This window comes from Callorhinus ursinus, unplaced genomic scaffold, assembly GCF_003265705.2.
Source record: "Callorhinus ursinus isolate GAN/ISIS: 27379988/994484 unplaced genomic scaffold, GSC_fseal_2.0 scaffold59, whole genome shotgun sequence".
Taxonomy (NCBI): Eukaryota; Metazoa; Chordata; class Mammalia; order Carnivora; family Otariidae; genus Callorhinus; species Callorhinus ursinus.
In genome coordinates, this window is record NW_027397121.1 from 6,020,330 (window position 1) to 6,033,763 (window position 13,434).

Here is a 13,434-nt window from a genome sequence, read left to right on the forward strand (position 1 = left end):
TTTCTTTTTATGTTATGTTCTGTGTAGGTGTTTGCAGTGGTCTGTCTCTGGTGAAGAAAATCATGACTGTCAAAAGCTCCCATATGTGGAGTTTATAGCCCAAATATTGTGGGGAAAACCCTCAGTTCCAAATTCCGGGGTGCCCCCACCCTCACATTAACTGTGGAATGACCTCACTCTGTCATAAGGAGTCATATGTGGAAGTGAGGGCATTGCCTAAGCGAGTTAACAACTAGATGCTCTCATCTCCCTCCCCAGTGGGGGTCAGGTCCAGCTATCATACTGTGACTTACTGTCAGAGGTGACCCGCCCCACCAGCTGAAGGTCGGGGGTCAGGTCCAGCTATCATACTGTGACTTACTGTCAGAGGTGCTCCACCCCACCAGGATGATAGCTGTGCTTTCCCAAGTTTGGTTTTGATTGGTCCAGATAAATATTTGCATGATCCTGCAGCCTGTGGGCTAACTGGTAGATTTTTTTGTTGTTATTCCTCTGCCCTCCTTCTTATAGTCCCAGTATATGAGCTTGAGAAGAAAACCAGATAAAAAGGAGAAAGGAAAAATACTGTATTTTGGTTACCAGTTTATTCCGTTTACTAAGCACCTTCTATATGCCAGGCACTATTCTTAGCCTGGGGGATATAAGCGGAAGAATACAGAGCATATACTGTCTTCTATAGGCAGGAGCAGTATGATATAATGAGCAAAGCTCATGGTCCCCCGTTAACTCATTTCACTGGCAGAGGATTGAAGGCTTTAGCCTGGTTTGCCCCAAAAAGATTCCCTATGTCTGATATTCTTCAGGACCATCCTTAAGAGCAGCACAGGGGCTATAGGGACGGGGTGGAAGATAGTTCCTTTTATGAGTGCCATGCTGCTGTAACTTCCCCCTCCCAGGAACATGCTACTTTTTGGACCTAGGGTTTGACTAGGAGTATAATTACAGCCTCCTGCTGATAGAACTCCTTTAAAACTGCAGTTCACTGCTCATCATCCATTTCATACTGGTTCATTCCCGTTGATAACCAACTCCAGTAATATTTAGGCTTTTTAGTCTCTAAGATTACTGAAGAGAATAGCTGGGACCAGGTTTAATTCTCCTTGGTTTTGCTTATCTTCCTACCTCAAGGGCATGGGTGGAAAATTCTGGATTTAGAGCTTTCTCAAATCTTCTATGGAATGTCACCCCTGGATATTGCCCCCTTCCCCAGTTGCATTTCTGTCAGACAGTACTTTATAATGAGCGGAGGGGATGGCAGTTTGGGGGAACCCTGTGAGAAGTGTTTTTAAAGGGGCTGTCTACATTGTAGTCATCCAGGGTCTCAGTTTCTTAGTGGCACAAAGAATTCAGTTGCTGAAATTCAGCAAAGTAATTATCTGACCATTAGAGGTTTTGGATCTTTGGCTTTATAGGCAGAAAGGGCTTTGCTTAGTCATTATATTCTTATGTGTCACATCTCCTCTCTAGGAGGCTGGATTGGGCTGGATTGTGTTTTGCAGATTGGATTGTTTTGCAAAACCTTACTGAAGTTAGCACAGTGAGCAATTTCTTTTTCTTGTCCAAAGCTCGTAAGGCTCCATGTAGCTTTGGAGCGCATATGGAGTGTAACCAACTGGTTTGCTACACACAAGGACTGCTGGGCTTCCCGGCCTGAGATGGGGGGGAGGCCTCATTTCACTTGAACTTTATTATACATTTTGGGTTTGTCACTTTTATAATACTTCAGTCTTTTATCAGGACTTTATTGGAGGTGAACAGAACCCTGTCAAATTAGCCCAAGTAAAAATGAGAGTTAATAAGGAGATCCTGGGAGGATATCTTAGAACCTAAGTTAGAAATTCATTTGGGTTTCAGAAACAACCAGAACCAGGGACTTGAATGTTGTCAGGCCTCTTTCTTTCTGCCTGTTTGTGAGTTTGTGGTCTTTTTTCTTGGAAGAGTGCTTTTCTGTGCCTTTTCCAGTGGGCAAAATATGGCACTAAAAGCTCCAGGTACTCAGGGAGAGATTGGTCTCTCTTTCGGCTCCAGTCCCAAAATTCTCAGGGAAGCGTTGAGATTGATTCAGCTTTGGGTCAGGTGTTCATTCCTGGACTAATCCTTTGTGGTTTGGAGCAGAGTCATTTACTAACATGTTATGTTCTTGTCTTATTTTATATCTGCTTTCCTGGGGACAAGGAAGGCGGTTCCCAGAGAAAAAAGGCATACAGCTCTTCTTCATCTATGTGCCTTTGCACATTCTCTCCCTCTGTCTAACTGCTCCTTCACTCCTCCTCTAGGTGGTTAAGGAGGCCATCAGTTTGTTATTACCTGGTCTATGAAGCTTTCCCTCAAAGTCTAAGTTTGAATTAGGTATTTCCTCCTCTGTACTTTCACAGTCCTTGGTTATGTTTCTCCTCTGACACTTACCACATTGAGTTGTGATTAATTATTCCCAAATATTTCTTGATAGACTTTGCATTTCTTTGTAGCGGAGACTTTGTCTTATTTATCTTTATGTTTCCAGTACCTACAGTCATGAATGAGTTAAAACTTAAAATAAATGAGTAAATACTGCATACTTACTGATAGAGAGGGAAAAACTTTGTGCTTATAATGCAGTTTGATCCTTAGATAAATGTTGTTGCTTCCTTTAGTCCTAGGAACTGGTGGGAATAGGAAATATCATTTAGGGTGATCTTGAGCATAAGGATTACCATACTTGAGTTAAGGTGAGGTGCTCTGCATGTCTCAGCTTGTTCTCCCACTTGATTTCCCAAATCTCAGCCTCACCATTGATTGCAGTTGCCATGTTAAGTGTCACCAAGAGCTAGGGTCTTAAATAGGGCAGGATCCCATCCATACCCAAGAGTTTGTCCAGCTTTGTTTTCTGTTAAAAATGTTCTTCAGCATGAGGTGCTTGGACAACTGGATAACCACAGGCAAAAGAAGGAAGTTAGACAACTACCTAACTCCTTATTAAAAATATTAACTAAGGGGCACCTGGGTGGCTCAGTCGTTAAGCATCTGCCTTCGGCTCAGGTCATGATCCCAGGGTCCTGGGATTGAGCCCTGCATCAGGCTCCTGGCTCAGCGGGAAGCCCGCTTCTCCCTCTCCTACTCCCCCTGCTTGTGTTCCCTCTCTCGCTGCTATGTCTCTCTCTGTCAAATAAATAAATAAAAATCTTAAAAAAAAATAAAATAAAAAAATTAACTAAAATGGATCAATGGTCTATATAAAAGCTAAAACAATCAAGCTATTAGAAGAAACAAAGGGATAAATCCGCATGACCTTGGATTTGGTGATCGTTTCTTATATTTGACATCAAAAGCATGAGTAATGAAAGAAAAACTAGATAAATTGGATTTCATAAAAATTAAAGCTTTTGTGTATCAAAGGACATTATTATTTTTAGAGATTTTATTTGAGAGAGTGCATACAAGTCGGGGCGGGGGAGGGAGAGAAGAGCAGAGGGAGAGGGACAACTGACCCTGTGCTGAGTGTGGAGCTGTGGAGCCAGACTCAGGGCTTGATTTTACGACCCTGAGATCATGATCTGAGCCGAAATCAAGAGTCAGACACTTAACCAACTGAGCCACCCAGGTGCTCCTCAAAGGACGTTATTAAGAAAAAGAAAAACCAGACTATTTGTAAATCATCTTAAGGGTCAACTGTCCAGAATATATAAAGAACCTCTTACAGGTCAACAACAGGAAGATAAACAACTTAGTCAAAAACTGAACAAAGGATTTGAGTAGACTTTTCTCTGAGGAGGATATACAAATGGCCAACAAGTACATGAAAAAATGTTTAAGGTCATTGGTCATTAAGGCAATCCAAATCAAAACCATCAGATATCACTTCACGCCTAGTTAGGATAGTTATAATTGGGAAAAAAAGTGTTGGTAAGGATGTGGGGAAATAGGAACACTTGTACATTGTTGGTGGAAATGTAAAATGGTTCTGCTACTATAGAAAACAGGTGATTCTTGGGGCGCCTGGGTGGCTCAGTTGGTTAAGCGACTGCCTTCGGCTCAGGTCATGATCCTGGAGTCCTGGGATCGAGTCCCGCATCGGGCTCCCTGCTCAGCGGGAAGTCTGCTTCTCCCTCTGACCCTCTTCCCTCTCGTGCTCTCTATCTCTCATTCTCTCTCTCTCAAATAAATAAGTAAAATCTTTAAAAAAAAAAAAAAGAAAACAGGTGATTCTTCAAAAAGTTAAGCACAGAATTACCATATGACCTAGCAGGTTTACTCAAAGGTATATTTCCAAAGAAATGAAGCCATATACTTAGACAGTTGTATACGAATGTTTGTAGCAGCATTACTCATAATAATCAAAAAGTAGAAACGACCCAAATGCCTGTCAACAGATGAATGGCTAAACAAAATGTGGTGTGTACATAGCATAGAATATTATTCAGCCATAAAAAGGAATGAAATACTGATTAACATGCTACAGTTTGGGATGAATCTGGAAAATATTATGCTGAGTGAAAGAAGCCAGACACAGAAGGTCATGTATGATTCCCTTTATATAAGTTACCCATAATAGGCAGATTCGAAGAGACAGAAGATTAGTAGTTGCCAGGGAATTGGGGGAGGGGGTGGAGAATAGGGAGGAGGAGGAATGAGTAGTGATCACTTAATGGGATGGGGTATTCTTAATGGGTATGAGGTGATGAAAAATTCTGGAGCTTGAGAGAGATGGTGGTTGCACAACATTGTGAAAATACTAAATGCCACTGAATTAGATACTTTAAAGTAGTTAATTGTATGTTATGTGAATCTCACCTCAGTTTTTTTTAAAAAAAGGAAAAATAATTTGATCATGACTTATTAGCCAAAGGCACTTGGAAACTAAACTTCTGCAATGCCAGTGTTGAATTTGCTCTGTACTTAAAATCTGCTTTTTTCTTTTTCTTTTTCTTTTTTTTTTAAGAAACAAACAATAAGCCTATTTTATTATCTCAGATGACAAGAATGCCCAGTGTAAGATGGCTCTGGGTTTGCCAGATTTAATTTAGTGGTTTATATCATCAAGGACACAACAGTTTTTCCCTCTTTCTGATTGATCATCCTTAGCATATCAGGCATAGCCTCATTAGGTCCCCTGAGGTTCCTGGTAGGTCTCTATGTTCCCAAGATGGTTGCAGTAATTCTCCTCACTGAATTTTCTTGACTTCCAGGGGCAGGAAAAAAGGATACCTTCTCTCTCTCTCTCTTTTTTCCATTTGCCTTTTTATTATAAACTTTTCAAACACAGAAAATTATGAAGAAATGTAGTGTTTACCAACTACCCTTATACTTACCACCTAGATTCAACAGTGGTAAACATTTTTGTCATAATTTGTTTTCTCTGTATAAACATTTTTTTAATCATTTGAAAATTGTAGGGATCACAACCCTTCATCCTTAAATATTTCAACATGCTTCTCCTAAAAATAGGCATTCTCTTAAATAACCACATACTAAGATAGGAAGATAATTTACAAAAACTTATTATTAGTAAAAGATATCTAGCCTATGTTTAAATTTCCTCAGTTGTCCCCAGATGTATCTTTTATAACCCTCTTTCATGTTTTTAAGGAATTGGGATCCAATCAAGGACTCCAAGGACCATGTATTGTGCTTGGTGGTTACGTCTCTTTAAATCTAGAACAGTGCCACCACCTTGCCTTTTCATGGCAGAATGCTTGTTCTTTACTTTCTATTTGGAAAAGGTGTAACTGCTGATGGTAGTTAGAATGGTCAGTTCTAAAAAGTAGTAAAATTAGTGGATCAGTAAATAGACAGGAAAAGAAGAGAGAAGAAATGATCTTGGACTTGCTAGGGCTCCAAGAAGTGGGTAAATGCTAGTGTAAACTTACTCTTAAAATGAAATTTTCCATACATTCTTTTTTCCTCACAGTCCTCACATATTAAATAGTATCATCCATGAGTTAATTTTTAGGTTTGAAAATACTGAGGCTTCTTCAGCCCAATTCCTGTTGCCTACCTGCTGTCATGTGTTTGGTTTCATGAAATTCGCAGTTTTTCACGGTAGTCACAAGTACTTATTTTTTGACCCCTCTTCTGGTCTTCCACATTTGATTCCTGTCGAGTTGATGTTGGAAAGCCCTAACAAGAACCTTTTCTATTTTGCTGATCCTTTTTCTAGTCTGGTTTTTCAGTCACTCAGAGATGATTTCAGTCACATTAGAGATTACAGGTGGGCTTGTGGCCTTAGCAGTAATCATCAGCACTCCAGAGGTGAGAGAAGCTTCTTGTGGTTCGGAATAAGTATTGCTCACAGCCCAAAGATGCTGTTGTTTGTGCTTAACTGAATCAGTTCATTATTCTGACTTCCCATTTTAATTTGTGTCCAGAAATTGGGTAGTTTTCTTTTTCTCATAAATAATTTGGATCTTTTTGAGTTTCTTGTTCAGAGAATGGAAAGAGAAGGTATCTAATCTTATTTTCCTGAGAATCTGAGCTAATTCTTGGTCTTTAATTGACCCTCTTTACATTCTGACATTCCTTCTTTAATTCTGATTTCCTGATTTTCTTAACTCTTTTCTACCGCCATATTTTTGGGTGATGTTCTTGACTGTATATTCAGTAGTTAGAAGGTTTTTCTTTATAAGATTGGTAATCTGACCTGTATATGTATACATAGTGCAGAAATAAATTTTCTGTGTGAATATTTGCAAGATTAGAAATGTGACCATTTTCAGTAGTTCAACTGAAGCGGGGAGGATTACAACTAATTTGTTGATAGAATTCGTGATGGTGGGGGCACCTGGGTGGCTCAGTTGGTTAAGTATCCAACTCTTGATTTTGACTCAGGTTATGATTTCAGGGTTGTGAGATCGAGCCCTGAGTCAGGCCCTGTGCTCAGGGAGCAGTCTGCTTGAGATTCTCTCCTCCTCCCTCTGCCCCCTCCGCCTCAGATGCATTGCTCTCACTCTCTCTCAAATAAATAAAATCTTAAAAAAAGAATTCATGATGGTAGTTATGTTCTTAAGAAAATCAGGTGTTCAGAATGTTATTAGATAATTGGAAAGTTCTGGGCAAGCTGAAAGTTTTATGCCTTTGAATAAATCCTCCTAATTGATGGTCTAGCATGCGGCAAGTTATTTACCTGTCAGTGCATTTGTGGCCTCCTCTATAAAGTTAATGTTGGACAGTATTGCTTCTGAATTACAAAATTGCATTTCATCAGGGAACGCATATCAACATCACCAAATTCTTCTACTCTGAATCAGGTTCACCTGATTATCAGTGTATTTGAAACTGTTGTGCACCAAGCCCATTTTTTCACTCAAGTAGGAAAAGCTGCCTTGGGCTGATAACCTCAGTGTTGAGAGACAGTTGGAGTTACCCTTTTTGAATGTCCCTAGCTTGCTGAAGTCTGCTGGACTATAAGCTGTGTAAAGGTAGGGGCCTTGCCCATCTTGCCATCTGTTCTATCCCTACTCTCAGGTTGAGTGCCTAGCACACGGATAAGTGCTCATTATTAAATATTGGTTGAATGCCAACCCTACGGCACTCACACACATTGATACGATCTTCACAGCCAACCTTATCATTGCCAACTCTGTAATATAAAATATAAGCCAGCCTCTGATACAAAAACTCAGTTTTGTAGATGAGTAAGCTGACGTAGATGCATAACCACTTGTTCAAAGGCCCTCAGCCAGGCATAGGCGCTGCCTCCAAACAAAGCCATTCTAAATTTCACCATTTCAACCACTTTGCAGTGTATAGTTCTGTGGTGTTAAGCATATCCATAGCCATCACCATCATCTTGGCCTGTGCTTTTTTCCTCAGTTACAGTGCCTGCCTTTGTTCTTCAGGGTGCTTTTGGTTTAATCTGAAATCAGATTAAAAACTTTTTTTGAGCAAAAACACTGGAGGAACCTGGAAGTTTAAACTTTCAGACTGGGCTGAATACGGAGTCCATGTTCTTCCTTTTCCCATTTCCTCAGCCAGTTCCTTGTCATGTAGAATTTCTTGTTGGCTAATAATAGCTGAGTATGTTGATTTGAACGGGAATACATGCTCTCATATCTCCTTGTTCTCACACTGAATTGGAGCTGTTTGGTCTATTTCTGCCGTTGCTTGGCCCAATAAGGCAGTGATCTAAGTGGTCCAAGCGCCAGGAAGCTGTGTACCCACATTTTAAGCTGTGTACCTGCCGAATGGGTTAGAGCACCACTGGACTAAAGTCCACTCTTGGCCTTGTACTTGGGAAATTAATTTGCTTTGTCATCCTCCACTCCTGCTTCCTGCCAGGAGTCCAGTTCACTACTTTCGGTTTCACTTTGGGCTTTAAAAGTGTTTCTTAATCTTTCTGTGGCTGGATTACCTATATAATACAGGTACAAATAAATAGTTTTGTTGGCTTGACTGTGGAATGAGTTGGGCTGTGTGAAACAAGATTTGAGGCCGCCACATCTAAGTAGGATAGCTGAACGTGTTCATGTTTCTACTGCAGTGGTCCTTTCTGATATCAGGCAGAGCCAAGTGGTGAAATATGACACATGCTGGGGATGAGAATTGGCAATTGTCCTGAGTGCACAAATAGTTTCTTCCCTCCCAAGCATATTTTACAGCCAAGTGAACAGAAAACAATTCAGCAGGCTACTTGCTGGAGTTCCTGCAGCAGAAAAATTATCTTTATAAAAGGGTGGACACATAGCTTTTACAAAAAGTTTTCAGAAGAACAAAATACAAACTAGGCTTACTTTTCTTTTCCTCATTTTATCCCTAATTCCTAAGTGTAAGGCTGATTCCAGATACACTCCTAGGGCCTGTTTGTGGGTGGTTAGAGGCTGGGCGTCCCCAAGTTTGACCAGCCACATATTCATTTTGGATCACAGTCAGCTGGTGAAGGAAGTTGCTGGGAAGACTGAAGTCCAAGATGGTCAAGCAAACAGGCAGTTTGGCCCCTGGCCCAGCTCTGCTCCATGTCAGTTTTATCCAGCACACACACACCAGGCAGGCAGTTGGTGGTGGTGTAATTCCAGCCACCACTGCCTAATAGGACAGGCCACCATTGCGTGAGGCCTGACCTGAGGCAGCTGCTCTGAATATAGCCCTCCTTTGTGGCAGCTGCAACACCTGGGCTTCAGGCAGGCTCCCGGCAGAAAAGTATTTGCTGTTAATAGTATGTCTGTGGCACAGTTGTATACTGTCACAGCTTGTTTCCTGCTATGTTTATGCATAATTAAAAACAACCCACTGGATCCACTGGCTTATGGTTGGGTTACGTTTAGAAAAATGCAGCTTGTGTTGTCCACTTTGGGGGACTAGAGCTGATGTCACTAGTTTAAGTAAGACCTTAAGAGGAGCAGTTAATGTAATTCCTGGCAATTTCTTTGATCTCTGTAATGAACACAGCTTGCTTAGTGGCCTTTGGTTTCTGGCATGGATGAATGCACTGTCAATCATGTGTTCCAGTTCAATTAGGGACTCTAGTTTGTGTGCTTGGTAGTTCCTTCTGACATAAGGGGGTTTATGAGTAATTAAAAAGAACACCATCATTTACAAAATGGTGCTTCCAAAACAGAAACTACAAACGGCTCCTAAACATGTAAAAGATACTTAACCTTTTGAGTCACAAGAGAAAACCATTTTAAGGCCTCACTGAGATCTTATTTTTAACCTATCAGATTGACACAAATCCAAAACTTTGAAGGAACACTGTTGATGAGCAAATGGGGAAATAGACACTCTCATACATTCTTGGTGGGAGCAGTAAGTGTACAACTTTATTTTTATTTTTATTTTTTTTAAAGATTTTATTATTTGACAGAGAAATAGCAGGAGCAGGAGCACAAGCAGGGGAGTAGGGAAGGGAGAAGCATGCTTCCTGCCAAGCAGGGAGCGCGATGCGGGGCTCGATCCCAGGACCCTGGGACCAAAACCTGGGCAGAGGGCAGACGCTCAACGATTGAGCCACCCAGTGTACAACTTTATTGAGGGAAGTTTAGAATGTATCTGTTGAAACCACAAATCTATACCCTTTGGCCCAGCAGTAGTATCACTTAAAGGAATTTATTCTGCAGGTGGACTTGCATGTATATAAAAACAATGTTTGCTTAAGCTTATTAATGGAAGAATTAAAGATTGGAAACAAGCTCAGAAGTGGACTGGTTACATAAATGATGTATTTGTACAAAGGATAACTATAAAGAACAAGATATTATGTACTGACATAGGAATGTCTTCATGGGAATAAAGCAAAGGGCAGTGTATAATATGCCACTAATTGTATAAAAGGGGGAGAAATAAGAATATATATTATTTGCTTGTATGTGCGTAAGGAAGTTCTGGAAAGATACTGAAGAAAGTAATACGAGCAGTTATGTGTGTGTGTATGTGTGCGTATAGGAAAGAAGAGATAAGATCACTGTTTTTCACTGTACAAAACTTTTGAACCATCTGCATGTGTTGCCTTTTCAAAAAATTAAATAATTAGAATGTCTTTTAAAATAGTTTTTTTGAATCCCAGTCATGGTTGTAGAAGGAGCACTCTTTTAATTGACTTCCTTACCCATACTTACTATCCCTGTGGGTACGGCGGAGATTTCCTCATACTGTTGCCAGTGGTGCTGGTGTTTCTTACTTTTTATGTGGGCACTTGGGAGGAAAGTGATGCACAAGTTTGTTTGTCTCGGTGTTTTTCCTGTTGTTCCTCAGACAGAACCAGTGGCTCTAAAAATTTATATATCACGAGCCTAAGGTTCTATACCAAACCCTAAGAAAGGGGCTTTTTCCATGTTTTGAGAACCAAGATAATAGACTCTGGACAGGACTAAAGTAAAATGTTTTGCCTTTTCTTTTTGTTTGTAGGAACCTACAAGCAGCAATTGGCGCCTATTACGACTTTGAGAGCCCAAACATCAGTGTGCCCTCTATGTCGTTTGTTGAAGATGTCACCATAGGAGAAGGGGAGTCGATACCTCCTGATACTCAGTTTATAAAGACATGGCGGATCCAGAATTCTGGTAAATGATAATGGGCAATTCTTCATTGCCCAGTTTTCTTTGTTTAGTAGTTAAAAGAAACAAGGAAATGTTTTAGCTTAAGTTATATGCTTTTGTAACTCTGAGCTTTATCTTATACATGATGTAGTACTATTTTTTTTTTAAGATTTTATTTATTTGAGAGAGAGAAAGCATGAGGTGGGGGAGGGGCAGAGGGAGAAGCAGGCTCCCCACTGAGCAGGGAGCCCCACACGGGGCTCGATCCCAGGACCCTGGGATCATGACCTGAGCCGAAGGCAAATGCTTAACTGACTGAGCCACCTAGGCACCTGATGTAGTACTTTTTTGTACTGGTGTGATGACCAAATAACAATGAAATGTCCCCTGCCCTAGATCAGGAAAAATAATTTAGATTTTTTTTTTAATTTAGGTCTTGATGGCCTCTAAACAATTCAGTACTCATTTGATACTAGGAACTAGGCCTCTGTGTGGTGGTGGTATTATCTCCACCTGTACAGTTCTACTCCATCATTTTAATTCTGCTCTAATTAATCTTCCAGTTCTTTCCAGCCGGCTAGAGTAGGTACATCCTTGAATAGAACAAGGTGGTTAGAAAGAGCTGTGAGCATCTCCTCTTTTGAAAGCTCTTTTCTTTGTAGCTGCAAGGATGATTCTTTATGAAATTTCATTGAGATATCTCTCTGAAATGTTAATACCACTTTGAAAAATAGGCTAAGAAATGCAGGGATTTGCTCAAAATGGGAAAGATGGAAAGATTGAGAAATTTTTTTGAGGCATTGTTGTAATGTACTGCTGACTTTAAGAAAAATTTTAAAAATAAGTTAGTGAAAGTTCTTTGAAAAAAGGATCTGAATATGTATCTGGTAACAGTTCATTATTACCTTTTGCTTGTTAAATTCTTTTCTAATGACTTTTTTAATTTGAGTGGGTTTAGTATTGCTTGTTTCATGCAGTAATTATTCATGCTTCTGACTAGAGCAGGATGCTTTAACTTCCTTGTTACCGAGGACTTGAGAAATTCTGAGAGTTGAGAAACTAGGCAGAAGGCATATTTAGCTAAAAATCTATGCGTATGGGGGAACCCTGTCTAGCAAGGTGATCTGATGTGAAGTGATGTAAAACTCTCAGGGCTCAAATAAACTTGTAAAAATGACCTTTTATTGACTTCACTTTTTAATTCTTTGTACTTTAATTTTTTTATGATGGGGAAAGACTGGCTAAGCTAGCCGTTTATGTAGTAATGAATGTACCAAATTGTTATTCTTAGTTTTTCTGATTTATTTAAAAGTAACTCTCCCTTGGATGAAAGTTCAGTGTGTCACTGAGGAAATGCCTGTAATCTGGATTGACCCATGGTTGTAGATGACTGGAGACATTCACGGCTTTATAAAATTTTCATTGGTTTCTTTTCTCTTTTGATTGTAACAGTGTGGGGCATTGTTAGTTTGAGAGACACTTGGTAATATGGGAAAATAGCCATGTTTCTGTTTTTCTTGAAATTCTTTTTTTTTTTCAAAGCTTAATTATACTTCTTTCCTTTTGGGGGGGCCTGATTTCTTTCTCACTTTTCTTAATGTTGTGGGCTTTTAAAAATATTAAAACAATCTCTTTCTTTTTAAGATTTTAGAATTTATTTATTTGAGAGAGTGTGCAAGAGTGGGCGCACATGGGGAGGGACCTCCCTCTGGAGAGGATCCCAAGCAGACTCTGCACTCCGCAGAGCCCCAATCTCAGATGGATGTGGAACTCGATCCCATGATCCAAGATCATGACCTGAGTCGAAATCAAGAGTCAGATGCTTAACTGACTGAGCCACCCAGCCGCCCCTAAAACAATCTCTTTAGTTCAGCTTCTGTTCATCATGTTTTTTCTCTCAATTACCAAAACCTGCTAAGATGCTGATCAAAACTGCTTTTGAAACTTACACATGAATTCAATTTTATTTAGTTAAAAAAAATTAAGACCTTGTTTATAGCAAAAACACTGAAAATGGTCTGGCTTTCTGTGAATTCTTTATAGTATTTTTAAATATTAAAAGTTCTTAGAGTACCACTGAAATAGCGGAGATAGCAGAAACCATTTTGTATGTCAGAAATCTTCTTGATACATCCATTCACTCACCAGACAGTTCTTGAGTTAATGGAGGATTGGGAGGGATTGGTACAAAATGGCTAAATGTCAGATCAGAACCCCAAAGAGCCTACCTTTCTTTCACCTTGGAGAAAATCTGTATTGGTGGGTGGGGCTGGCTGCTTTTTCCACTTGGTATGGTAACTCCAGTTTAAGACAGCCTTTGGATCTGCAGTCTCTCTTCCTGTGAAAGGCCATTCTTGTGCCTGAACACTTCTTGAAAAGAGTTGGGCAACAATTGGCTGGAGATTTTACCCTTCAGGTTACTTTGAACACATGGATTTTTTATCCTTTTGGAAATTGTTCATCCATTTTTAAATAGTTTTGTATCTGT

General features: G+C 39.9%; 1 protein-coding gene across 3 annotated transcripts in view; it reads left to right on the forward strand.

Annotated features, from left to right (window-relative positions):
* The window catches only part of ILRUN (inflammation and lipid regulator with UBA-like and NBR1-like domains), a 92,502-nt gene that overhangs the window by 24,805 nt on the left and 54,263 nt on the right, over positions 1-13,434 (forward strand). For all 3 annotated transcript variants that reach the window (XR_012375933.1, XM_025862292.2, XM_025862290.2), the window contains exon 2: positions 10,816-10,970. Coding sequence is in view for 2 of the 3 variants with exons in the window: in XM_025862292.2 (XP_025718077.1) it covers positions 10,816-10,970 (155 nt within the window). In the remaining variant the exon portion in view is untranslated. The remainder of the gene's footprint in view (positions 1-10,815; positions 10,971-13,434) is intronic.